The sequence below is a fragment of the Zootoca vivipara genome, chromosome 5 (genome assembly GCF_963506605.1).
Source record: "Zootoca vivipara chromosome 5, rZooViv1.1, whole genome shotgun sequence".
Classification (NCBI taxonomy): domain Eukaryota; kingdom Metazoa; phylum Chordata; class Lepidosauria; order Squamata; family Lacertidae; genus Zootoca; species Zootoca vivipara.
This window is the reverse complement of record NC_083280.1, coordinates 61,457,072-61,483,459: the sequence shown is the minus strand read 5'-3', so window position 1 is coordinate 61,483,459 and position 26,388 is coordinate 61,457,072. Positions and strand designations below refer to the sequence as shown.

Genomic DNA, 26,388 nt, shown 5'->3' with positions numbered 1-26,388 from the left:
GGGATATTGTCAGGATCACTAAGATAACACACAAAATGCTTTGCACAGTCAAAAAGCATTAAAAAAACTCAGTTGTAGAGTACGTATTGCTGCATGTAACTATCACTACATGACTGTTTGGGGTGTATCCTCCTGCTCTTTACAGCAATTCATATAAATGAAACCTGAGCTTTACTAATAAAGGAAGCAGCAGGTTAACCACCCTACCACTTTCTCCACCCACAAGAAGTAATGCTGATATGCAGCACTTTCTCCCATGCTAGGTCAGAAACTCTAACTCTCTCATTGTGCAATCCCTTGAAAGACTACCCAGTGGACAAGATGACAGAAGTGGAATAAAGGAAATATGATCCTATTTGGTCCTCCACTACTTGCATGGTGATTTGCATTGTCCGCCTTGCAGGCTGGATATGTGGCACTCGAGTGCCCTCTTGTGTTTCAGATACAGTATGTATTTCATCCATGCCACAATGCATGTGTGTGTGTGTGTGTGTGTGTGTGTGTGTGCAAATGAGGCAAGTAAGAGCAAAGATTCTAAATGCTGGAACAATAAGCATTTAAGCTACCTGGAGCTTTCATTCAAGCACAGGTGATCAGAATAAAAGAAAAAGGATTTATGAGGGTATGAGTCAGTAGATATTAATCTGATGCAAAAGAAGGTTCTTCAAATAATGAATAGCAGGCTTGAATGGGAGGGATGCTTGTATTACAAGCTTTTTAGTCAGCGTGGAAAGATCAGGTTAACCTGCCCTCGCCCTGTCTGTGTTGCCACTGAAGCCTTTAAGAGCTGCACCAGAATATGATGGAGAGAGTATGGTGCATAGAATAGATCATGTGCTACAGGCTTTAAGAAACTTGGTTACTATTTTCTGCACTTAGAATAATAGAATTGTAGAGTTGGAAAGGACCACAAAGCTCATCTAGTCCAACCCCCTGCAATGCAGGAATCTTTTGCCCAAAGTGGGGCTGAGATTTCATGCTCTACTGACTGCTGAGTAATACCTGACTCCAATTGACATTAAAAAAAAGCAAATCTGACTTGACTTACATATTCTAAAATAACATTAAACAATATCAGTTGTGATGTAGTTTATTGATTGGTATTGACTTCTTTTTAATGAAACTATAATGTTACCATGTTAATATTATCAACGTGAATATACACTCTGGATCCCCTATGTCCTCTGGTGTAACATGGCTCACATCCCCAGCATCTTTGCCACTTCTCCCAAGCCAGCCTTCCTGGGTGTATTCATAGATCTTTTCCCTTTGGACCTCTCGGTCCCCTTTTGTAGGATTTTCTTTTTTAAGAAAGGATGTAAAAGAGCAGTAGTCTACGAGCTGCTCTTATAGGGGTTTCTTTAAAAACAATGCAGCTCTCTCTTGGGATCAGGATGACAGATTTTTCTCTCCTGGATTAATTGTAATATCCAGCCTACATTGGCTTCGACTTGGCAGAGACAAAAAACCTCAGGAGGCACCCATCAATTTTAACAATCCTATTTTAAACGAAAGCTCTTCTGCTGCAACGCCTCCAAACAGCTTGGGCAGCCACAGTTTGTGAAAAGCTATGTGCCGGATGTTTTGACACTTACAACACACATGCCCCCCCCCCGACTGAGCCATGATGCCGTAGCTTGTTTACTTAAATTTGCACCTGCTTCCTCCGAAAGGCTGAGCAGCAATCAATTTAGACAAACTCTATACTGGGGAGAAGTTTGACGGTGGGGGTTCAATATGTAGGGAGCTGATCTGTGTAGGACCCTGCCTTGGTACCAAAGGCTGGACCAGATAATCAAGTGGCAATTTGTATCCCTAGAATCCTATTATTGCAAAGATGGTATTGCGCTGCTCTCTGAATGCCAGCGAAGTGATTGGTCTATGCAGGAAATGCTGCAGAGTTAAGGATCTGATAACGTACTCTGTACCCTACTCACACCAAATGTTCTGCGCCTTCAGTATTCAAAGCACGGTTTCCTAAATAGCATGCCTGCATATAAATAACGGGATCCGCATGTTTGCCGTTTCAATGAAACTCACTGATTGTGCATTTACACCTCACAGAGCTACAATTCCCAGCACCCTTTAGCATGCTATGGTTCCCAGGATTCTGTGAGGGGGAAATCTATGTGCTTGAAATGTATGGTGTAATGTAAGAAGCAGCCCGATTGTGTTTGGAGGTCCTCCTCCTCCTCCTCATTCTGCTGATAAAAGTTCTCTCCTGATAGTATCACTGCTTTTCAGATTAGATAGAACAGGTGCAGGTGTAGTTTAAGGACAGAAATGGCACCCTGGCGCTAATGTCAGGAACCAACCAGAGTTTGAATGTTGGTTTACCAACAATCCTTGGCACTTTGCCTGTGACCTAGAGAGTTGCCTTCTGGTGGGACCAAAATCAACCTCATGTAATCAACCTGCACAGTATCGCTGACTTTGGGTAGCAGAAAACTTTTTAACATGAGGCAGGGGACGAAAAGAATTTGGTGATGGGTAGGGCAGGACTGGATGGTTCTATCCTATGCTTGCCTAAAGTAAGAGGATGTTTCAACTGTAAAACATCTATATGTTCCCTAGGAGATAAAGCAGCCCCTTAGCATGGGATTTCAAGATGACTGATGGAGTAACAAGCAGTAAGCTGTCGGGGATGGGGTGACAACTGCACAGAAAAATGGAGCAGCTGGACCAAGGTTAGTTAGCATAGCCGTGTCAGAGATGAGAATCAATTCCAGGTTACATACCTCAGTCTCTTCTTTATCGAACGAGTATGATACGGCCTTCTTCTCTTTCATCATCCTGCTCCGTCTCCTCCATTTCTGAAGCACTTCTTTATCTCTACCAAAAGAAATGAAATAAGCATCTATCAAGCTCTCTCTCTGTGCAGATATTGAAAGCAACATGTGCTACAGAGGTGCTGAAAAGTTGCACTTGGAGATATATTCAGAGAGAAAGAACCGCATTTGATTTGTATGTATTAAGCTATAGATAACCTACTTTACATTCCATAGGTGTGATCTAGGTAGATGTTGGATCACAGCGAATTTAAAATGTTCATGTCATTCAGCCCAGCGGTACTCCCAAACAGACCCTCAATGCCATAGTTAGGTTTAGAAAACACACACACACACAAAACCTCTCATTGTGTTTCTAAAAGGCGAAATGTGATGTTGGGGAAGAGCGGGGAGCTGGGAGTAGCGGCTGTATCAGGACCTCAGTCTGGCAATTCCTATCTGGAGTCTAAAACCTCCAGCAAAGGTATTTGCCGGTCCTCCTAACTGAGATCATTTTAGCTGACAATTGAACGGGGAACTTTCTCATGAGGAATGGGGCCTTGTAGCATGCATGTGAAGATGGCACTGAACAGTGACAGAACACGGCCTGTGTCTTTGACAGCACCTTGCCAGTAAAAAAGCAATAAAATGGAAGCTGCACAACCACCTGAAGAGAAGCACTGGGTGGGTGCAGAGCACCTCTTTCCAGCTGCGGCTTCCCCCGTCCCTCCAAGTCTGCCCTCCCTCTGGACTATCAACCCAAGCTCGACTCATTTCCCAACCTGCTGGGGGAAACTTGGCTGGTGAGGGAGTGAAAATTGGTGGGTGTGGAAGAGTTTGGCACCTTCTTCCCATCTGCTGTTTCTGTTCTGGAGGAAGTCTGGCCCTTCCCCATTGCTTGTAGGGCTGCCGCCGCCACAAGAGACTCTGCTCAGAGTAAATGTGAGTTAGGATCATTGCAAAGGAACGCAAAGCATCAAAAAGCAGGGCAAAGCTCCTACATATTCCTGTCTGCAGGCAAACAATCTGCAATGGTTGTGCATTCTGTCAAGCAGGAAACAGTCGGGTGTGTGTGCGTGTGTTCAGGACAGCATGACAATTTCCAAATAACTCGCTAATAATTCCAATAATAATACTTGCTTTCTCCGCTGTTCGATTAAAGCTTGTTTCTCCTTCATGTCCTTTAGTGCTGCCAATCGGCACTGTTCTACCTTCTTACTCTGAATGAGCACATCGTATGATGAAATTGCAGGGACCAGGGTCTTCTTGCCTCTTGCCAAAGTCCTTTAAATTTTACATTAAAGGTCAAACAAAACAACTGTTTAACATCAATAGCTGAAAAGAAAGGGTGCTATATATAGAAAATATCTATTCTATTTCCCAGTCTATTCCAGCTTCATAAAATATAGTCCCTTTAGTTCAGAATGCCTGGTTCTCCAGGCAGAACCTTCAATACAATTACACAACTGAATAGTATCCCTCACATTATAGAAGTGCAAGTCTCAGCATTATACAGAGCTAGGGCTGTTAATGTTTGATTGAGATGCCAAGAAATCTAGTTCTGTTCCTTTGATTTTTCCTGAAAAAAATGCAAAGTGTCCAGTTGCTGTTGTGATTTTGGTCACATCTGAGTTAGCTATACATGCAGCATAGATGTAAAAGCAATCAAAGTGATTTAAGCGTGACTTTTTAAAATAATTTAGGAGAGCAATGAGGAATCGCCAGGCGGTGGGCCAAATTAAGCACACCATTTGTGTGTCCCCATTTGGCTCATGAGGCCTGGTGACTTGATGCCATATATAATGTCAGATGTGGGGCAGGTAAAGATGTGGTTGGGCCAAAAAGGAGAGAGGGGGTTGCAGAGCTCTGTGTGATGCGCTACGCACCTGGCTTTGCAAGCTCCGATGATCAGGTGATCATTAAACCTTGCAGATTGCTGTGCTGTGCAATGATCACCCGATCAACAGAACTTGTGAAGCTCCACCCACCTGTCAAATTTGGCCCGTGGGGGATTGAGGAGATAGTTATAGTAAACACACATAACAGCAACAAAACTAATTGCATTTAGAGATCATATGTTGACATTTTTACACCAGGGGTGGCTAACTCCCAAGAGACTGCGATCTACTCACAGAGATAAAAACTGGCAGTGATCTACCCCCTTTTGGGGGGTTCAGGTCAAAGTTGTTTAGCTTTCTTTAGGGAGGAGGAAAGCCCCGCTTTTGGGAAGTGCATGGCAAAAATGTTGAGCTTTTTTAGGGGAGACAAAGTTGTAGAGCTTCTTTGGGGGGAGCCAGTGATCTACCAGTGATCTACCACAACTGAATGATCAGTTGCACACTTACTGCAATGTATGCATATATGTGGTGAAGCACATACCCCTGCTGCCTTCACCAAATGATGCTCTGATCCTGCCACAGCATTTTTTTTCTTTTAAAACTGCCCTATGCTTCCAAAGCGGGTTGCTGTTTGAAAAGCACGAGTGGAAGCTTGCAATTTGTATGGCACTATCCTGGTCTATTTTTGAAATTCCTGGGAACTAATTGAAACCTAAAGAAGTACTGCAAATTTCAAAGAGAGTGTGTACACAGTCTGCCACCTTCTGGTTTTCTTCAGGAAAGGGGAAAAAATACAGGAACTGTGTTTGTGCCACACAACACACTGTGCTGAGAATGTTGTTCATTCTCCAGTGTTCCTCTGATATAACTTGTGGGTTAAGTGTGCCTTTCCTGCAGTACAATCTGTCAACCATAACTCTGAATTGTTCGACATGTACTTTTGCTGTCTCCTCTGTCAAATGTGCCACAATTCATTTCTCACCTAAGGGAAAGGTAGGCAGCTGTTTAGCCCATCAAGCAATTTATAGCTCTGTACAAGCTGAAGGGTAGCTAGCTTGTATATTGGGTATATGTCCTCAAGATCCTACATTGTAGAATTATACTCTGAAACACAGGGTTGGCTTTTGAAGAATTATGCAAGAATGGTCTGAAATGATGGCAGCATCTTCTACTGGAACGTCTGAGCCTTATTTATTTGCATTCGAAATGTGGCTTGCTTGAAGTTTGAAAGCAAACAGCTAGCACAGCTGTCACAATAGCATAGGTGAAGGGAAACATCCGACCATTTTAATTACGATTCAAGGATCTCAACAATGGTTTCATGTTTAAAAAATTCAACATATTCTAAGTCACATCACACGGCAGACCAGTCTTTGCCATCCTGGTGCCCCCCAGACGTTTTGGGTTTCATCAGCTGGGAGGGCACCTGGCTGGTGAAGCAGACAAGAGTAGAAATGTAAGTAGATAGATGCTAAGTGATGTGCACTGTCTAGGATAATATTAACAAGGTTTCATTTTACAACTGTCAAACCTTCATTCATTCGCCCAGGACATTTGTACAGCTGGCTGATTAATCAATCAATCACATTTATCATGTGTTACATTATAATAGTGATACTATTTATTGCATTTCTTATGCACCCTTCACTGTAAGATCCCAGTGAAGATTACAATAGGGTGGGTTATTAAAAAAATACAATATTAAAATCAGTAAAAAACAATTTATTGGTTATTTGTGCTAGTTTTGGATTCTAGTGCATATAGATAGAGTTTTATATTAGTTTTTGTACACTGCTTAGGGACTTTATAGGATGAGACAACCAGCAAATATAAATCATAATTTGATTTTAGCCTGTTTTTCAATTCAGAAGAATCCCAAAGGTGACTTACATAAAATAATAAAATATAATTACCTGAGGACTCTTTCTATCCCTTCCAAAATTCTGATTCCCTCACCCACCTTATGAGTGGGTTTTATGAAAGGCTCCGATTTCAGGGGGCTCTTGTGGGATATTAAACATGTAAACGCAACTTACCATTTACATGCATTTTAATATAGTAAATATATTTTTCACCATAAGAAACTTAAAAGCAGAGCAAGTTGCACAATGCATTTTGTTACCTGCATGAAAACGTGGATGATTTACGAGAGAGCTTCTCTTTAGTCTTTGGTCTTCTTAACGAAGGCATGGATTCATTGGGGACCATTTTGTTACCCAGGTACTCCTCTCTTTCATCTTGTATAAGTTCGTCTCTTAGCTTCTGAAACCGTACCATTTCCTCTTCATTAGGCCACCCGTCTGACAAATCCAAACTGGATTTTGTGAAGTCTGTCAAGTTCAACTTTTCAACAGGAGGAATTTCTATTGGAATCAAAAAGAGGTTAGTGTAGTAAACTCATTGGTGCAAGCAGACATGAAGGGGAAATGGGAAAACAAGACCTGGTTGCTTTCTCTCTTTCTCTCTCCAGAATTAAGCATAAAAAGCCATGTGATTTTACTCTGGCTTGCTTTTCTCAGCCACTGTTCTGCTCACTATTGCAGTGCAAGCATCAGAAATGACACTATAGTACTGTACATGGAAATGTTTTCTATGCTGGCAGAGAGAACACTTGACGAAAAGAAAAATAATACATTTTGCAGCTCTCTTCACTCTGCCACTTGTTTTACATTAGAGCCTGATAGATTTGTTTACCCTGCCCCCTTTCCTTCAATCCATGCTTTATGAACCTAGTAGGGTCATTAAAAAAGATTCTTTTGGAAACATCTTCCTCATCTCCTAAAAAGGGAATACTATTAGTTTATTTTACATATCCATTAGTCCCTGTTCCCCTTTTTCTTTGCATGGTGAGAGGATAAGGTTTCATTGATTCTCGTTTGCTGGTTTGCTATCCTGAGCTCCATTTTGACAGGCGGGCAGGCAGCAGCGGGCTTGGGGTCTCAAATTTCAGCGGCACCCTGTGCAATGCCAAAATTTGGTGCACCTCTGCCTCTCATGCTGCATTCTACATCACAGTTGCGACATCCTCGGCAGCACCCCCGAGGCTCTGTGCTATGCCCAGTGCGACTGAACCGGTCATATTCCCCTAAATCTGCCTACAATGCAGCAGTATGCCTCACCACCAGAAGTGCTGAATCCCAAAACATTGCTAGGAACCTAGGAGACATAGGCCCTACACATCTTTCCTACTTCCTCTGACCTCCCAATACCTCTGGTCTTTTGGTTCTATACAACCTCCATGTTTTCTATTTCTCTGTATCTTGAATAGGCAAATGTCATACCTGGGAAACAAAATACCTGGATGAAGAATTATGGACCTGAAATACTAGCTTGGCATTTCACCATTTTAATGTATGATGAGACAAATTAGAGCACATTCTTTTTGTATCCGATACAGTCATGGCAACAAATTTGCTACAAGGGGGTGAACACTAGTTTTAGACTTTGTCCTCATGCTTTCTCGAGCATTCCAAGGTAACGTCTGATTAAAGGACCTTTCCTATCATCTGACACACCGTCATTGTTTTAGGCTGCAAATCTAATCTGTTTTATCCAGGTAAGAGCCATAAAATTCAATACGACTTACTTCTGAGTAGCCATAGCTAGAACCGCACTGTTAAAGTAGGCAGATTATGTAGATTTTCTCTTAGGTTTTCCACAATGTGTGACTAGCAAAAACAGTTATGGCATGTATGTTGGATATGGCGTGTATTTCCTACAGAGCTCTGGGAGAAAAAATCCTTTGAGTCCTTAATGTGTGATTTACAGTATATAACTTGAGCTGGGAAACAACATGCAGCTCAATCCTAGGCATGTTTATTTAGAAGGTAGTCCCATTGTGTTCAATGGTCTCTCCCCCTATAATTATGTTTAGGTTCACAGCCCAGGTTACAAACCATTGTTCCTGGAACGGCGCCAAACAGTACAGGAAAAGCAACAAAAACCAACACTATACCATACTGTTTTGGGATTGAGGGATGCCTCTTGCATTCCCTTCCAATTCAAAGAGTTTGAAATTTTGAGAGAAGCACTTGCTGAGCCTGAAACCTGCCAAGCTGGTTCCAGCTAAGTACGGTATGTTCGATTGCTAAGCAAACTAAGGTGAAATGTTTCCATAGGGGCTAGTTGTTAGGAAGGAAGGCTTTCTTTCCCCACTTCCCCAATCTCTATGGAAGATGATGTCATGCTGTTTGGGAAGAAGTTACAGGGTTGGGTTGAGAAGCTGAGAAGACACTGCTGAGTTGGGCTCTGAAGATTTGATACGGTAATATTCCGGCTGTTTGTTCCCCATAAGGTTTTATGGAGGAGCAGGAAATTTTGGATTAACTGTAAAGAATGGTTTAATGCTGTGTCTCCACTTATGCTCAGCCAGTATGTTTTTAGTAAAGGTAAAGGGACCCCTGACCATTAGGTCCAGTCGTGACCGACTCTGGGGTTGCGCGCTCATCTTGCATTATTGGCTGAGGGAGCCGGCGTATAGCTTCCAGGTCATGTGGCCAGCATGACAAAGCCGCTTCTGGCAAACCAGAGCAGCACATGGAAACGCCGTTTACCTTCCCGCTGTAGCGGTTCCTATTTATCTACTTGCATTTTGATGTGCTTTCGAACTGCTAGGTTGGCAGAAGCTGGGACCAAGCAACGGGAGCTCACCCCGTCACAGGGATTCGAACCGCTGACCTTCTGATCAGCAAGCCCTAGGCTCAGTGGTTTAACCACAGCGCCACCTGGGTCCCTGTATGTTTTTAAATAGATGCAATTATTACAAAATGTTATTAAGCCTCTACTGACCTCATTCAAAAAAAGCCATATTTGAGCACATGGTACACACCTGAAGCCTCACTGTTCAGGGTTTGGGGATGCACATTAACATCATTTGTTGTTCTGAATAGACAACAGTTCATTAGTATAGTATATCTTGATGGATCCTTCCACTTTTAAATCACTATTCAATATTTTATCTTCGGTTTAAGACGCAAGATTCAGGATAGGCTGAGTTTTCACACATTTACTAGAATTAATGAATTTATATAATGTTTCTGTTCTAGCAGAACAGAAATTTGGGCAACATTTTGATTGAAATATGAGGAGTAATTCTTTAAAATAAATGCTATATGAGATGGTGGACCCAGCATCACGTGGGAGAAACTAAGGCTTCGTTCAGTCACTTAGTTCAGGAATCTACAGCAAATGAATGCAAATCAACCCAAAGGAACACTTCTGATGCAGCAATTCTAGCCCCATTTACCTGGGAGCAAGCCCTACTTAATTCAATAGAACTTACTTCTTAGTAGGCTTGGTTAGAATTGCACTGTCGGTTACCAGTTAAAGTGTATAAATATGAAGAACATCATAATGCCACAGCTGAGCTATGATCAGGCAAGCACCCATAACCAAGCAACCAGTAGCCCTTGAACCTCAACAACGAATAGCCAGTAAAATGGCTAAGGGGCCCGGCAGGGGAAATGGGAGCTATTCTGGAAGGTATAGCATGGACAGAAGTGCAACAGCTCTCACCAGGGAGAGCTTCATGGTTTGGGAAGGAGTAGAAAGTTGAAAGAAGCCCTCCAAGGTGTATAGAGGCCTGTAGGCTCCTGCAGTCATGGGCAGGTTGCCTTGGGGCTCCTGATGTTGCTGGCTCTTTCTACAATTCCTTCCCAATTCCTGGCGAAAACTTTGTGCCTTTTTTTTGTATGCTGACCACCCATGGTTTTCCCAGCATGCAAATGGCACTAGGATGTAGCAAAGCAGCTGCTGTTTATGGCACGGATTTAGATGAGCAAGACTGTAAAGCAGGCAATCAGTCTGAAAACAAGGGGTATGACAGGGGTGCCCCTTGGTAAGAAACTTGCCAAAATTATTCAGACAAATAATTCCAGTGACTATTGTGCTATTGATTTTACCTTATCTATAAAAAAAATGACATAGTCACCGTTTCCCCCCTCACTCTTGCCCCTTCCTGGAATAAATTTTAAAAAAACACTTTCTGTGATGAAAAGAGAGAGAGAACACTCTTATTTTTAATGCTTGCTAGGAAAAATAATGACTGGAGAAGAAGCAGCTGGCCTTAATAGTTTAACTCGGTTGCTTACACCCTGCTCTCACAGCCAAAACTTGAAGGAGGATTATCCTTGTGAAGAACAGCTCTGTTTATTTCCTTTAGTATCCCTCCCCTAAATCACCGTGATTGGAGTGGCCTTGGAAAATAATTCACTGTGATTAAAAGCTAGCAAAATGGAGAAAAAAAATTCCACCCCTCTTCACTCCATCCCCTTCCCTCTCAAGCTCTGGATCAACTTGGATTTGTATCTCGGGGGGGGGGGAGGCAGGGGGGAGAGGTTGTGCATTTAACTTTTTGTGGAAAATCTGAGACCACAGAACAACATGGAAGTGTAACAGGTTCCTAGTCCACCTCAGGATGTATTCTGACCCAGGAAAGTGACATCATGACATGAACCACTCCAATGCATCTCATTACTTGGAGCCTATCCACCCCACTACTTTCAGCAAAGTCACAGAAACTGCCACACGCTCTAGGGCAGGCATCCCCAAACTGTGGCCCTCCAGATGTTTTGGCCTACAACTTCCATGATCCTTAGCTAATAGGGCCAGTGGTGAGGGATGATGGGAATTGTAGTCCAAAACATCTGGAGGGCCGAAGTTTGGGGATGCCTGCTGTAAAGCCTATTGTTTTATTAAGAAACAAATTAAAAATACACACGTAAATAATGAAGTTGCCATATCCTTCATTTACACGCTTAATGTGAGCAACACCAATGGAGTATGCTTAGGGCTTAGCTGTACATGTAACACAGACTAGATTACACTGCACAATTAATACAATGTAAATGCCAGAGAAAACATGTATCAGGTAAAAGGGCAACACACACAAATCCCAAAGTGACTGGCATATTAAATGTTTACAGGCCTGGGAAAGTCTCCAGACACATTCAACCTGCACTTGAAATCTCCCTGCTTATGTCATCAAGCCTAGAAATATTTGTGCATGGAGCAGAGAACCCCCTGAGGCTTGGTTTTCAATCTAATTGGCCTCCTGGGTGGAATACCAGATCCATTTCTATTCATTTATGGGAATTTACTCATAAGCATTAATAGACTACACAGAGCTTTTTAAATATAAAAGGTTAAAGAGAAGAAGAATCTGATCCAAACACAAACTTGTGGCATCAGTCCTTAAATACTCTGAATATAGATTAGAAGAAGAGCCATGGTCATATCCATTCAGGGTAGATAATACTGAGCTAGATGGACCAATGATGTGACTCAGTATTAAGAAGCTTTCTCCGATTTTAACCTGTGGTCCTCCAGAGGTGAACTACAGCTCCCATAATCCCTGACCATTGGCCATGATGGCTGGGTCTGATGGGAGTCCAATAGTATCTGGAGGGCCATGCCTTAAGTCTGTCCTCCATGCTGTTTCCCTGATCTTAATCCCTACAGATGGCGCTTTTAGCTTTGCGATGGGGTCTGGGGTAACATGTAGGTACCACAATACAAGAAGAGCACAAATCATATATGCGTCAAGGAAGGCAAATTAGACAAGATCCAATGCATATTTTAATGTATAATTTATTTTCTAGACACATGGCCATAACAAGCACTGATAAAACATACAATATTTTCCAGAAATATTGGCAGTGATTTCAAAAACGAACATTGCATGTGTACAAATTGATATCAGTTAGGATAAATATAAATACCATCTGACTCTACATTCTTATGCTTCCATAACTGATCATGCAGTCGGGTTTACATTTAAGTGTTATGAGGAATCTCATGCCTTTGGTGCATTTCAAACACAAATTACCTAACTATTGCTTTTTAATATTATTTTGATCATTCATTTGGATATACAGTTTGAGCAGTGTCTACAGTACACTCTTCTTATGACAGACACATTCATATAAATGCACTGTAAAGCCAAAGAGGCAATGAAACAGTGGGAAATGGTCACACAGATCCAAGATCTCTGCTTTCGTAATACTGCTGCAATGTTGATTCCAAATCATGTTTTGAGATGCTGTAACAAGATAGTATTCTGATACTTCCCAACCTAAACATTTATTGGTGGGGCATGGTGTCAGAATCAGGCCATTAGGGTCATTATACTTTATGCAAAATGATACTTTTTTGTCTGGAACAGGCAACAGTTTGAGATAAGCATAAAAGGAGTGCACCATATTTTACAATAAACATTGTACACATATATACTTCAGAGGAATTTCACCTCTACTTTAAATAGGCTGTTCTTACATGTTCAGTCCAGAAAAATTCTAAAACATTATGGATAAATGTATATAAAGCAATAAATAAGAACATCTGTTTAAACATCTATGCATATGATCCACCTCTACGGTTCACACTATTGGCAGCAATATAAGCATTCAGTCTGTGCATCCCAGGATATTCCCGAGCACTTCTGGATTTAAATCGAATTACATCTATAAATCACAAAATTAAAGAAAAATGTATTATTTCATGTATGACTCTCAGAAGTTCAGGGGTTCAAAAAAAGTATTTATAACCTAAGGGTTAAACAATCACTAGTTCTGATCCAGCACCAATGGCATTCTATTGCTATTTCCACCTAATGGACAGGGATGGAAATGGATTGGGTTTGGGGTATAGGTACTTTGTTTTAAAAAAGAAAAATACAGAAGGATCGATAGCATCCAAAGTGGGAGGAGAAAAAACATGCAACAAAACAGAAAGAAGTAGATCAACTCGTGGGGCAGTAAAAATAGAGTTGGAGGAGGATGCACTTGTTATAGAGTGCAAAATGCAAGAGCAATGCTATTACAGGCACCATCCAATTGATGCACAGTACACAAAACAATGTTATTCTAATAAAACTGTATTTTCTCAGAAGCTTAATACGGTGGTTTGGCTACAAGGAAAATGTAATTTCCCAGGAATAGAGCTGCTTGACTTGGGGTGGGGGCAGACTTTAGTGGACCATGCCCAACAAATGGGTAAAACAACCTTGTAAAACAATGCAGTCTGGATAGGCCCTTATTTAATTACAAAAGATGGAACAATTTATATACATATTTACAATGAATTGGTTCAGGCATCACAGCCAAACCATTTTTTTGGCTCTTGAGGCCATCATTTGGAATCATATGCTTCTTCCAACTTCATCTCCTTGCACATACAAATTTCCTAGAATGTGAATCCCAGAATTTGGTTTCAGGGCAAACTATAGCTTGCTGTCAACACATGTTGCTCTATTGGACATCATAGCAAACTATGGTTTCTATGGATCAAGAGGTGCAGGAGGAAACTCAAGCACATGAAGGTGAAAAGGCAGTGCATGAGCCTGAGGCACAATCCTAATGTCCAAACCATGATTTGGCTGCAACAACTGAACTAAACAGATTACAGAAATGGAAATGAAAATATGTACGAAAGAATGAACACCAAAGTGTTGTTGCCCTCTAACTTGATACGTTCTACTAAACTCACTAAGGCAGCTCATTTGTCTCCACAAATCGTTGAAAGCTTTCCTGCGATCTGGTGGTCTGTCGCATTTTCTTTTATATTCTCTAACAATGGCCCTTGCTTCTTCTTCTAGTGGAGAAGGCAAATCTGCGAAATACAGAATTTCAAGGTATGTGTGCACTTTATAAGTGACTAAAGTGGCATGCAATGACTCTTTACAAACACTAATATCTTGACCTGGGAGTAGTCTGTTCCTTCGTCGACAGATAAAATACGAGTCTAGTTGTGTAAAAAGCATGCTTTTCTTTCAGGCGTAGTATGTTTGCAGCGAGAAATCACAAGCTTATACGGTATGTCCTTTTCCATTTACAATCCAGTTATATTGGAGCATTATGATTTTGTGGAAAAATGAAACATTGACAGTCTAAGACAAGGATTAAAAGTGTGTTGTTTAAGCAGGCACCAAGCTGATGCTCCTTTTCCAGCTCTTTTAATGAATTTCTGCACTGAACTAATAAACATTCTGTTTCCCTGAAGGCCACCGGGTTATGGACACATCAATCATTACCAGTTGTTAAGGAAGATTTAGGCCACTTTCACAAGTCACATCACACCATTTTTTAATTGTGAAAAATAATAATGCAGCATTTTAAGTTTGAATTCTAGTCCCAGGAAATGTGCTTATTTAATGTAACAGTCATGTAGATATTCATTTTCCATAAATCTGCACCACAGAAAATCTGGGCGTGGCTTCTCCTGCACTAGAAATGGGTGGTGTAGAAACGTTCACATACAAAGGTCCTGCATATATTATGAGTATGCAGGAAGGAGAAGTTAAGTGATTGAAATGCCTTTAAGGGATGCGGAAATCTGCACTGATCTTTCTACATAGCCATTGGCATGAATTCTAATGACTGCCTCGATCTGGAAACTGAAGCATGATTGATATAATATCGTCAAAAATGTTAATAGGTATTACATCATGAAGATACAGGAAATTAACAAAACAATTAAAATGTCTCTCATGAAATCAGCCTTCCTCTCCAAGTCTTGACACACAATGTTTAAACCTCCCCATGGCAAATATCGTAATTATTTCATAAAAATTGGAATCAGAATAGCATCATAATTCCAGGCTCAAGACTTATTTTGTTACAGGAAGGAAAATGAGTTTTTGGGTTTCCCCCATACATTAAAAAATAAAATAAAACCAGAGCAGTATTATTCAAGTCAGCATACATTATCAATCAATCTTATGAAGTGGGGTTTGATATAACATGAACACTCAAAACATTAGCTTTTGACTGTATGTCATAAATACAGTGAAAGATTTCTTCCTGGGCAAGGTATACATTTTAAACGCTTCTGACTACGCAGTCTGAATGTGGATGTTTTAAAGCCACAATGCATTGCTCTCAGTGGGATGCTTATGCAGATGAACATTTCTATCCAAAAAATGGTAATTATATGCAACTAAAGCTGAACCAGATGACAATTCGGAAAGTTTCCTTTTTGAATGCTTTTTCAGTGATGCCACAAATATCCGTACTAAGGATTCAGAACAACTTTTTCCTCATGTCTTGCCAAGTGTAAGACACCTCATCAGTTCTGAACTATGGAACTAATAGAAAGGCAGGAGATAAAATACAAGCAGAAGCTTCATATGAAATATAATCCACATGAGAACCACTTATGACCATTAATAAGTGCAGCTAAAGCCTATTTCACAGCTTGAGAAGTCACATAAACCATGTACACTGAGGCTCTGTCAGAAGGCAAATTGTCTTCAATGGCTATAGTGCCCATTCACAATAGTGGGGGGGGGGTTTAAGAGTATCTGGCACTCTTAAAAACTGAGCTGGCACAGAGAAGGCTGATGACCCACAGGGGTAATTTGGGGTTTCTGTAAAACAAGAGAGACCAACAGGGCAAATGAATGCATCCTCATTCTGCTTCCAATGTACACACCACAATGAGATGTAATGAGGAAACGTACATGGTCATACTACCCCAGCCTAATCAGACTCCACAAAGTTATCTAAGTGAACCATTAAATTGACCCTTCATGTCCTTATTAAGATGACAGCAGAGCCTTTCAACATAAAAAATACACTATAAATAAACTTTTAACCCTATGCCATAAAATGCAATAAATAACTTCACATCTATGACTTCACAATCTGACCCCTGAACTATATATGTAGAAAGAACAATTCTTATCTGTTATTCTCTAGGTGGACACATCTTTTTTATATATATATAAAAAAAAGCATATTAAAGTTACTATACCTGGAGTAGCAGGTTCTCTATAGTCAAGATCCTCACCAATCATCCTTTGAAGGAAGGATAGAATGGCTGACAGGCCCTTCTGTATCACCTCAAGAGGAGGAAATTCTAGGGGACAATGCCTGAGATTCAAAGCTGTAAGTGAACTTAAGTTACCTGCCAAAAAAGGGGGGAAAAGGTTTAAGTTGACCACCATCAGTCACTTGGGAAAATTCAATGCACTGGGTGGAATTCAACACTAGGTCTACCTAGAGCAGACCCACTGAAATCAATGAACATGAATAAGTTACGTCTGTTAATTCCAATAGTTGAATTCCACCAACTGACATGTAAAGTTTTTGTGACACATCTTATTCAGAGATGGTCAACATTCCTAGGGGGTTAAAGACAAACACAAACATATTTATGCACTCAATAATGTAATTCTTCAGCAGCAGCTTCTCCTTCTACAACACTACCTGTACCAGGGGTGCAGAATCATCTTGCTGTTGAGGAACACTTTCCCCTCCCAAGTAATTTATACATTGAGGGAGAGAAGCTGCATGTTAGGGGTAGATGGAGCCAAAGCCAAAAGTGGCAGGACATGGACAAGGCACTCATTCTCTCTCACTTGCACACCCTTTTCTCCCTCTGAGCTTTCCCCTTTCGCACTGTTTTCCCACTCTTTGCTACCAGTATGCTACTAGTAAGTGTATGTGGTCCGTGGGCTACAGGTTCACCACCTTGAACCAACACAGCCTCTGCTGCCCTTTCTCCTTTCTGCCCCAAAGCATTCTCCAGAACTTATTCCAGCCCTGCCCTCACTTTTCTCAGCCCCCTGTTAAGTAGCTGCCTTTTCTTCTTCCCCTCAATCTAATACATAATCAGTGGAGACTTCATACCAATAGGTCCCACAGATTGCATTTGTATTGCTACTGTTGGGCTCAGGTCTATTTTCTCCCCAGGCTGTATCAGCTTTTCCTGTCAAAACTCTAGATCTGTCAGCATGGGCCTGGGAAGGAGATACTGTATAAAGAGGTGGCTGACAAATGGAAATATTGGGTGGTTGCTTTCTTGATTACCCGCGAGCTACATGTAGCTTCCAAATACACAGTTTAATAGATCTTAACAGTACTTTCATAAAGCACAAAAAGATGACTAATTCAACTGTTTGAAGCCAAAAACAAAAGATGACATGGGGCAATTCTTGTGCTTTTGGAAAATACATGCCTCTTATTTCATTCCAATTGCAATCAAACTACTCTGTGATTTCCCAGAAATGAGGTTAAAATGCTTGTAATGCTGCTCTTACATATTCTTTTAAGATGCTTTCAGGCACTATGGAAGGATCCTAGATCAGCAGTATGTTTGCCATGAGGGCAGAGGGTATGGCCTAATTTTGTATTGCCTGAAAGCGTGGAGTCAATTCTCATAAACAAACACAAAGAACAAGTGAAATACCATGACAGTCTCAAAGACAGAATGTAGTCTCTGGTTCCTTCACAGAATTGGAAATATTGTAAATATCAACTTCTACTGAGCAAAGTGTGAAAATGTGTGATCTAAACATGTTTTTAAAACCTTTAAGCCAAAACTGAATACAGTATAGCAAAGCTACAGCTAAAACTTTGCTTTTAATCAGACAGGGTAGATTCCTTAGAAAACAAGAGATCCAGGCCACAATTCTGATGTCTTCAGTTGTCTATTGAGAAAGTATCATTTATTCAAAAATGGGACATGTTTAAGATATACAGTATTTACAAAAACATAACAGCGGCGTGACATCTATGGCTGCATTTGAGTGACCCCTGTGTAGAATAATAACAAAGAAATAAGGGAAAATGGTACAATATGTTGTAAAATATGAATAGATGAAGGTAATAATTATAAGTACCCTCGATATTAGAAATGTTAAATGCATTGGGAGTTGATGGGAAATCTATTACACTTTAGTAAGAATGTTGAACAAAAGAGATTGTATAAGACTGAATCAATTTTTATCTATATATTTATATAAGATTATTTACATAAGATCATTTTTTGGTTTATATAAGTTTGTTTTTTGTTGTTTATGAAACTCAATAAAGCATTGAATTGGGGGAGGGGGAAGACAGAAAGTATGAAAACCCTCCACCTGAAGTCTAAAAATAACTTGCTCTTTAAGCCAACAAACCGCAATGTGAGAGATTCTGCAAAGACTGCAGAATAGCTTAAACCCTTTCCTCCTTCTCTAGAGCAAATTCCAGTGGTGCATATGGGTCTTTTGCATGCACACACCTTTGTGCATTGGGATGATGCCCTATTTACTTAGATTTTTAGCACCACATCATCCTCCATACTAGGAGCAAATAAAAAGTTCTGTAAAACAAATGGTAAAAATCTTCCTTTCTTAAAGGCTCATAATCTAAAATGCCAGCATATAATTCCAAAGAAGGCCACAACTTTATTTTGACATAAGATAGGCAGAGACATCACTGGCAGCCTAATCACTAAAAGAATACTATTCTGCACAGAAGCTGATAAGGGAGACAGGGAGGTTGTGGACAACAAGCAACATGATGCAGTCATGCTGCCCCAAAGTCATTCACCTGGGTATGCAATTGGTATGTACTAAGTGCTTAGGCAACAAAAGGACAAGGAATATAGGGAAACTGGGCAAAGGGCATCCACACCCAATGTAGTGTTTTGGCAGGTATGGTCCAGACCACCCATCAACCTTCCCCCTCTCCTCAAGTGCTTCTACTGGAGGGGAGGAACTTCCCTTACCACTAGTAGAAATGTGGGATGTCTTAGTTATACCCAGCTTTATTTATATATTTTACTTAAAACGTTTACAAATCACCCTTCCTTATTAAAAGCTCGAGGCTAACAAATAAAATAGTTGTTTTTCAATTTAAAATATCGCAAAATCTTCTAACACTAAAAACAATACTACATCCACAGCAGAAATTCAGCCCCTCAACCTCACCGAGCACAGAAATTGGCAGGCAGCTGGAGGAGGCATGCAACTAAATAAGCCCTCTTCCAGCCCCCAGCAAAAAAGTAAAAAAAAAAAATGTAGGCTAGTATTTTTTGTGCTTATTTACAAGGCTAGATGGATAAAAATAATGCATAATAATCTCCATAGTCAGATCATAGAAATAGATATGTTTGCACTGCTTCAGGGTGAAAACCTGTAATAATACTTTCTGGAAAATAGAAATTCTCTTCATATGAATTCACTGTTTGGTAAGAAATATTTTTTACACAAAACAATTGCCTATTTTCAGGTAAACAGATCTAACATCAGTTTGGGGAGAATATGAAAAGTGCCAAAATCCTGATAGCAGTCAGTAACAGATTTTTCTCGCTGCCTCAAAAATGATCTTTTTAAAAGTCCATTCACAGCTTGAACGAACATCATTCTTTCTTTTTCAGCCTTACTTTCTGAGAGTGCAATACTTAGTATTCTGTATGAGTCTATACTTTATTCATGACTGTATTATGCAGCATATTTGCACATAAATTCTTTCCATGAAACCAGTTCTGGAAGACAAATATTGTTATAGATTGTTTGCCTTATTCTAAATTGCCAGCAATTAAAAGCCATTATGAATGCTGTAAAACAAACTTCCTCTAGTCTAGAGGATGGTCCTCTAGAAATTTTAGCTGTAATAAGAATGGTAGTCTTGCTGTTCCCAGTGTTGATTTTCTGTTCCTCTTTGTCTTCTTCTTTTCCTAAGCTCTCCTCTCCCACTCATATGTGAAATTCTGTGCAATGTAAAAAATCGCTGCCTGCCTGCTCGCGCGTGTGCACACAAACACCTACAGCCCTCCTTTGTCATATGGTAAGGAATGCTTTCTCAAGAGGATAAAAGGCTGTGATTTTATAATGACTCTTAAAGTGCACAAAATCCCCAATGTAGGAGGATGAACAATGTATAGATTTCTTTCCATGTAATATCCATGACTACTATATGGCAATAATGTAAGATATTCCTTAATGAAGTTCATACATTAGAAACATTATTGTGTGCTGGAATACGACATACTTTGGATGAGGAGGGTCCATATTTGACAAATTGTAACAAGCAGAGGGAGAGCCTCAAACTTTCAAGCATCTTTTGACAGTTGACCCGCCAGGGATATGTCCATTATGTTTCACAGAGCCCAACATTTAATTCGGTTTCAGAAATATGGATGCCATATAACAGATGAGTGGCTAAAGTTGCTCTAGGATGCAGTTCATGTTTAACTGGTGTGGTTCAAAACCGCTAAAAAGGTGATACAGGGGGTGTCACTATAGTAGGAGGCCTCGATTGAGCCTTCATTAAAAAAATTTTTTACAGAGCAATCAACACCCCCCCCCCCCGGTCAGGTTGGATTGAGCAAGGGCAGTGCTTTTTTTTCTGGGGGCACGTGGGGGTACGCATACCCCTAAACATTTTGTGAATCTAAGTTTGGCCTCATTGAGGGCCAGTATTTCAATATGAGTAGGAAAATGAGAGTACCCCTAAACCTTTCTTTAGGGGGGAAAAAACACTGATCAAGGGTGTTTGTCCAGTTCCGACAGCTAAAGTGGTTTCAGGTGGCACTTCAATGATGCAGAACTGCCCCCCCCCATCCATCTGCTGGAATGACATCACTGTGTTCGGATCAGGTCAAATCATTCTGTCCTTGCTTCTGCTGCTGGTGGGGTAGGAGAGTTTGGACTAAGCCCCCAATATACTTTCATAATAGAATTAAAGTTACAAAGCAAAACAAGCAGGCTCCATTAGAAGTGCTCCCTTGTTTCAGCCAACAAATCAGGTCAGAGCTGTGGTTGACAAGTGTTAAGGAGAAATTTAAAGGATTTGAGCCTTTAACTTGAATATACTCATCTAAGTGTTTTACTAGTGGCAACAGCCCATCCCATGAATCACCCTATATCCCTCCCTTATATGAATCGCCTCTCCCCACTGTCTTGCTGCTACAATTAACATAACAACTCCTGCAGCTGCAATATTCTTAAATAAACAAAAACAAAAACCAATACACAACCCAATACACAAAGAGGCTGGTTAACAGTACTGGGTTATCATACTCTACTGTTCCTCAGCCCCGCCCCCAATTACTATTGCAAGGCTGGGGCTACTTTAAAGTGCTGTTGTAACCGACACTATCAGTGTTGAAAGACTGGTGCTTCAGCCTTCTCTGTTCTGGGATTTGCCATTACAGTGGTACCTTGGTTCTCAAACTTTAATCTGTTCCGGAAATCCGTTCCAAAACCAAAGCGTTCCAAAACCAAGGCACACTTTCCCATGGAAAGTAATTCAAAATGGATTAATCTGTGCCAAACTTTTAAAAACAACCCCTAAAACAGCAATTTAACATGGTATTTACTATCTAACTAGACCACTGATCCATAAAATGAAAGCAATAAGCAATGTACTGCAGTCACACAGTCAATCAATCAGTAGCTGAACTGGGTTCCACACAGTCACAAAAACAAAACAAAAAAGAGCCACAGAAACAAAAACACAAAATAAATAGCAAAAACAAACAGATCTCAGCGTAACACTCAAAATGGAAGTGTGGCACTCAAATTGGAAGCATAACACTCAAAACGGAGCATGTTCGGCTTCCGTAAAAATGTTCGCAAACTGGAACACTTATTGCTGGGTTTGCAGTGTTTGGGATCCAAGTTGTTTGAGTACCAAGGCGTTTAAGAACCAAGGTACCACTGTACTAGCACGGGTAAAAAAGGAGCTTAGATCCAACCTCCTCCCCTGATGATCAAAACCAGTAAAGGAAACAAGAGTTTCGCAGTCAACCTCTGAGGAACTACCTGTATTACAGAATTCTAAATCAGATTAGCCTTGGTCCTAACAATCATTTACTTCAGGTCTGTTGCTATTATATATTAATTAAATTGTGGTCATGCCACACTGTGCCTCTACATAGGTGCATTGTGCCGTGGTGAAATCTGTCCAAAGTTCCTTACTATTCAAGAGAGCATTTACAATCAATGTAAATTACTAAAAATTACTAGGTTCCCTTAAGCATTTATTGGGGAGAGAGTACTTACCAAGCTCAACAGGCAATCTTTTAATAGGATTTCTTTCCAACAGCAGCGTTTTCAACTGCCTTTGCGATAAATAAGAAAACAAAATGTAAATATAAAATAAATCTAAATGCAAATGTCAAAAATGGTTAATTCTCTAATTTATTTGATGAGCCTATCAGGAAATAATAAGACAAGGCTGCTGGATCTGGCCAATGGCCTATCTAGTCAAGCATCCAGTTCTCGCAGTGAGCAACCAGATGCCTATGGGAAGTCTGCAAGCTGAACATGAGCACAACAGCCCTCCGCACACCTGCAGTTTACAACAACTGGTATTCAGAGGCATACTTAAAAATTATTGCTTGGGAACTTATTTAGAAGTATCTGCCTCTGACAGTGGAGGTAGAACTATTTCAAAGAAACAGAATTATACAGATGGATTCCAAAAGGGATCTTATGGTTAGTGTCAAAAAAACTCATGTCCATCAGAAGTTAGGTCACTTCACTTGGGTTCATCAAATAATGGATGCAGGTGCTGCGATGGAGCAGCATTTCTGTATCAGACAATGTTTAAACTTGATTAGATGACCAGTTTCAAAATACTTTTAGCCATATCATTTTAGGACAGATCCTTCTAAATAAGTTCCCAAGCAATAATTTTTTTAAAGTTTTTGGGCCTCAGTCAATTCATCTAGTGAGTGTTCAGTTTATTTCTAGTCAGCATAATATACAAAGGACGGAGGGAAGGACAAGAAAAATGGGTAACAGAGTATAAAGGTAAAGGGACCCCTGACCATTAGGTCCAGTCGTGACCGACTCTGGGGTTGCGGCGCTCATCTCGCATTATTGGCAGAGGGAGCCGGCGTACAGCTTCCAGGTCATGTGGCCAGCATGACAAAGCTGCTTCTGGCGAACCAGAGCAGCGCACGGAAACACCGTTTACCTTCCCGCTGGAGCGGTACCTATTTATCTACTTGCACTTTGACGTGCTTTCGAATTGCTAGGTTGGCAGGAGCAGGGACCAAGCAATGGGAGCTCACCCCGTCGCAGGAATTCGAACTGCCGACCTTCGGATCAGCAAGCCCTAGGCTCTGTGGTTTAACCCACAGCACCACCTGCATCAACAGAGTATAAAAGCAAACTACAAACTACAAAGTTCCATTCCATAAACTGGCGAAGCATGCAAATGCATAAAGTTCCAATCAAAACAAATGGGTCAAATTATCTTGTAACTTGCTACACCAATAAATTATAAATGCACTTCATTATCCCATTTGACTTTTATTATGTTTGTAAACTTATGTATACATACAATATCCCAAACTTTAATAATCCATTGCTCCATAGTTGGTGTCTTTTTAAAATTAACTATTATAACAAATAGTTATGTCACAAACAGTTAATAGATGCAGGACCAATTCCTTATCTTCTGCTACTACATGTATATAATCAAACAACATGGTTAAGGGATCCACTGGCAGTTATTGCCTCAATTTCAGTACATCTTGACACTGGGAATGTACCTTCAAAGAAGGTTGCTGTAGCGATCACAGGGTGCTTCTTTGAAATTCATTTTGAGGAAGCAGTTTGGATACAAATGGCTTCCTACATATGTCTGCAAAGGAAAATGTTTTCCATTTGGATGGGAAAATCTCTACTGTGGTGGATTTAACCTTGCAATTGTGCATTTGTACCCACATCCATAGCTGCCCCACATCTGACATCACTTATGTCAGGTGTGAGGCAGGCGACTGTGGTTGCAAGCAAAATGAGACCTGTGCCAGACCAGCTAGGCCTCTGGGCCAGAGTTTCCGCACCACTGTTCAAAACAAAAAAGTAACTAATTTAAGCACACTATATTTCTTATACTATGATTTCTGAGGTCAGTTGGGGAGAAATGGAATAGTACTTAATTTCATAATGGGTATATAATGTTCAATAGACAGAACAATTTAAAGAATGATAAACAAGTAAAAGGGCAGAAGACTTACTTGTGGCATCCAATTCCAGGGGGAAGCTCTTTAATTTTGTTGTAACGCAGATCAAGCCAAACAAGGTTTGGCACATTCTGAAAGAAATCCTCAGGAACTACAGACAGGCCATTTCCTTCCAGATGCAAATGCTAAGACAAATATATATATATTATGCACACACACATGAATATGCAACAATTGCTTGTTGTATAATTCATGTATGATTAATTCCTGAGAAATACTCAAAAATATGTAAAACTTTAGAATTATTCAAGAAAGTATATTGGAATAATTAAATTATACATTTAATTTAAACAGAAGAACACTGGTAAGTTTTTATACTTTATAACTGAGCTACTCTTTACTGATTGGATATTTTAACAACTGTTATCATGTATGAGAAACTTACTCTAAGGTTAAGTAACTTGTATATGTCATCCGTTAGATGCTGTAGATCTTTTCTACTCAGATCCAGAGAGATTGTAGAATTAGACGCAAGCTTGTCAAGAGCCTGGCAGATACGACTTGATGAACCGGAATCAGAAACCTCTCTCCTTTTGTTTTCTGCATTATCACCACCAGCACCATCAGTTTCTGAGGAAGTCCACTTTTCCTCCATTTGATGAGAAACCACTTGGCCTAAACCAGAAACCTAAACACTCATCATCCAAAGGTAAGCAATAAGCTGAAAAATAACAGATTTCTTAAATAGAAAAAGGGACTAATGTAGCATGTAGATTGACCTACAACCAACAACCCCCCCTCCAATGTGCTGTAACCGAAGTATATAATTCAGGTAAATCAACCACCTAAATACTTTATACTGTCTGTTCAGACAATCAGCTTTCCAGATCAACAGGAGTAACTTCATTCTTTACACAACCTGGGCAGTAGCCCCATTAGAGCATTGTTCTTTGTATTTCCAAAGATAACAATAAAAAAAAATATCTCTCAATGGTTAACCTCCCATCTTAGAACATCAAACAGAAGCATTACAAATGAAAATAAAAGACAATAGAATCCACATTTAAATCAGCATAAGTAATAGGATAGCAAATTATTATCTTAAGAATAAAAAAAATTAAGTTTACGAGAGGATGGGGAAAGGGGACTGATGAGAGTGGCAATACTTGTAGCAGTGGGGCTCTGAACACTAACATAACATCTCTTCCCTTTGAAGAAATCAAGGAGAGAAATTGGTTCTAATGCTCAAAGTACCCTCGCCCCCAAAAGAAAACTGCCCACCAGCCTGTGCATCCCCTACATACACGTATCAAAATGCACACACACTCGTGCTTTCATCACATGTGACAATACACCTGCGATTTCCCCATCCCTGGATGGTCACGTGCAACGCCTGAAACGACCCCCGCGTTGGGGCATAGATAATAACGGGAAGCTAGCTACAAACCAACCAACCAACCAATCAAAACTAGCAGCTGCATTAAGGGTCTACATCATGGTGACAAAGGAGGAGCAGGGAAGACGTCAATCCGCCCGCCCCCCCCCCGGCCCCTTTCCTGTTTCTGAGACTCTTGGATCCCAGGATCGTGAGTTCGAGCCCCACGTTGGGCAAAATATTCCTGTCTGGCAGGGGGTTGGACTAGATGACCCTCGTCGGTCCCTCTTGCGGTTCTGATTCTAGGGCCTTTTCTCTCCCGTCGTCGTTGTTTAATACGGCTGCGGCGAGTGTGCGCTCAGAACTAAGGCGGCTCCTGAGTTCTGTAGAATTAAAAGCAGCGGGGCGTTTTCTCCCCACAGAACTTGAAACTCGCCTTTACCCATGTCTGTCTCCCCAAACCCCCCTCTCTCCCCGCTTAAAGGGCCCCCAGCAACCAGCCAGCAAGCCAGCCCCTGCTTCCTCACCGACTTCCCGGGGACTGTGAAGGCAGTCCACTCCCGGAGCGGGGCGACGCCCCCTCCTCCTGCCCCTCCCGCCGCGATCTTCCTTTATGCCGTGGTCGAAGGGTAACAAGCAGGCCGCGGCTGTCGGGGTCGCCATGGCAACCCTCAAGCTACCGGGAAGCGCCGAAAGGAAGAGGAGGAGGCGGAGGCCTCCTTCG

The 26,388-nt window shown here is 40.8% G+C and overlaps 1 protein-coding gene across 3 annotated transcripts in view; it reads right to left on the bottom strand.

Annotated features, from left to right (window-relative positions):
* Nucleotides 1-26,388, bottom strand: part of LRRC27 (leucine rich repeat containing 27) — a 40,792-nt gene extending 14,404 nt beyond the window's left edge. For 2 of the 3 annotated variants that reach the window (XM_035138413.2, XM_035138416.2), the window contains exons 1-8: nucleotides 26,192-26,388; nucleotides 24,735-24,964; nucleotides 24,344-24,474; nucleotides 22,377-22,435; nucleotides 16,355-16,507; nucleotides 6,729-6,969; nucleotides 3,909-4,052; nucleotides 2,739-2,832 (exon numbers count right to left, since the gene is read on the bottom strand). In XM_035138413.2, the coding sequence (XP_034994304.2) occupies nucleotides 2,739-2,832; nucleotides 3,909-4,052; nucleotides 6,729-6,969; nucleotides 16,355-16,507; nucleotides 22,377-22,435; nucleotides 24,344-24,474; nucleotides 24,735-24,964; nucleotides 26,192-26,327 (1,188 nt within the window). In that variant the 5' untranslated portion in view covers nucleotides 26,328-26,388. Of the gene's footprint in view, nucleotides 1-2,738; nucleotides 2,833-3,908; nucleotides 4,053-6,728; nucleotides 6,970-16,354; nucleotides 16,508-22,376; nucleotides 22,436-24,343; nucleotides 24,475-24,734; nucleotides 25,011-26,191 lie in introns of all 3 variants that reach the window. The other variant, XM_035138414.2, reaches the window with a different exon arrangement.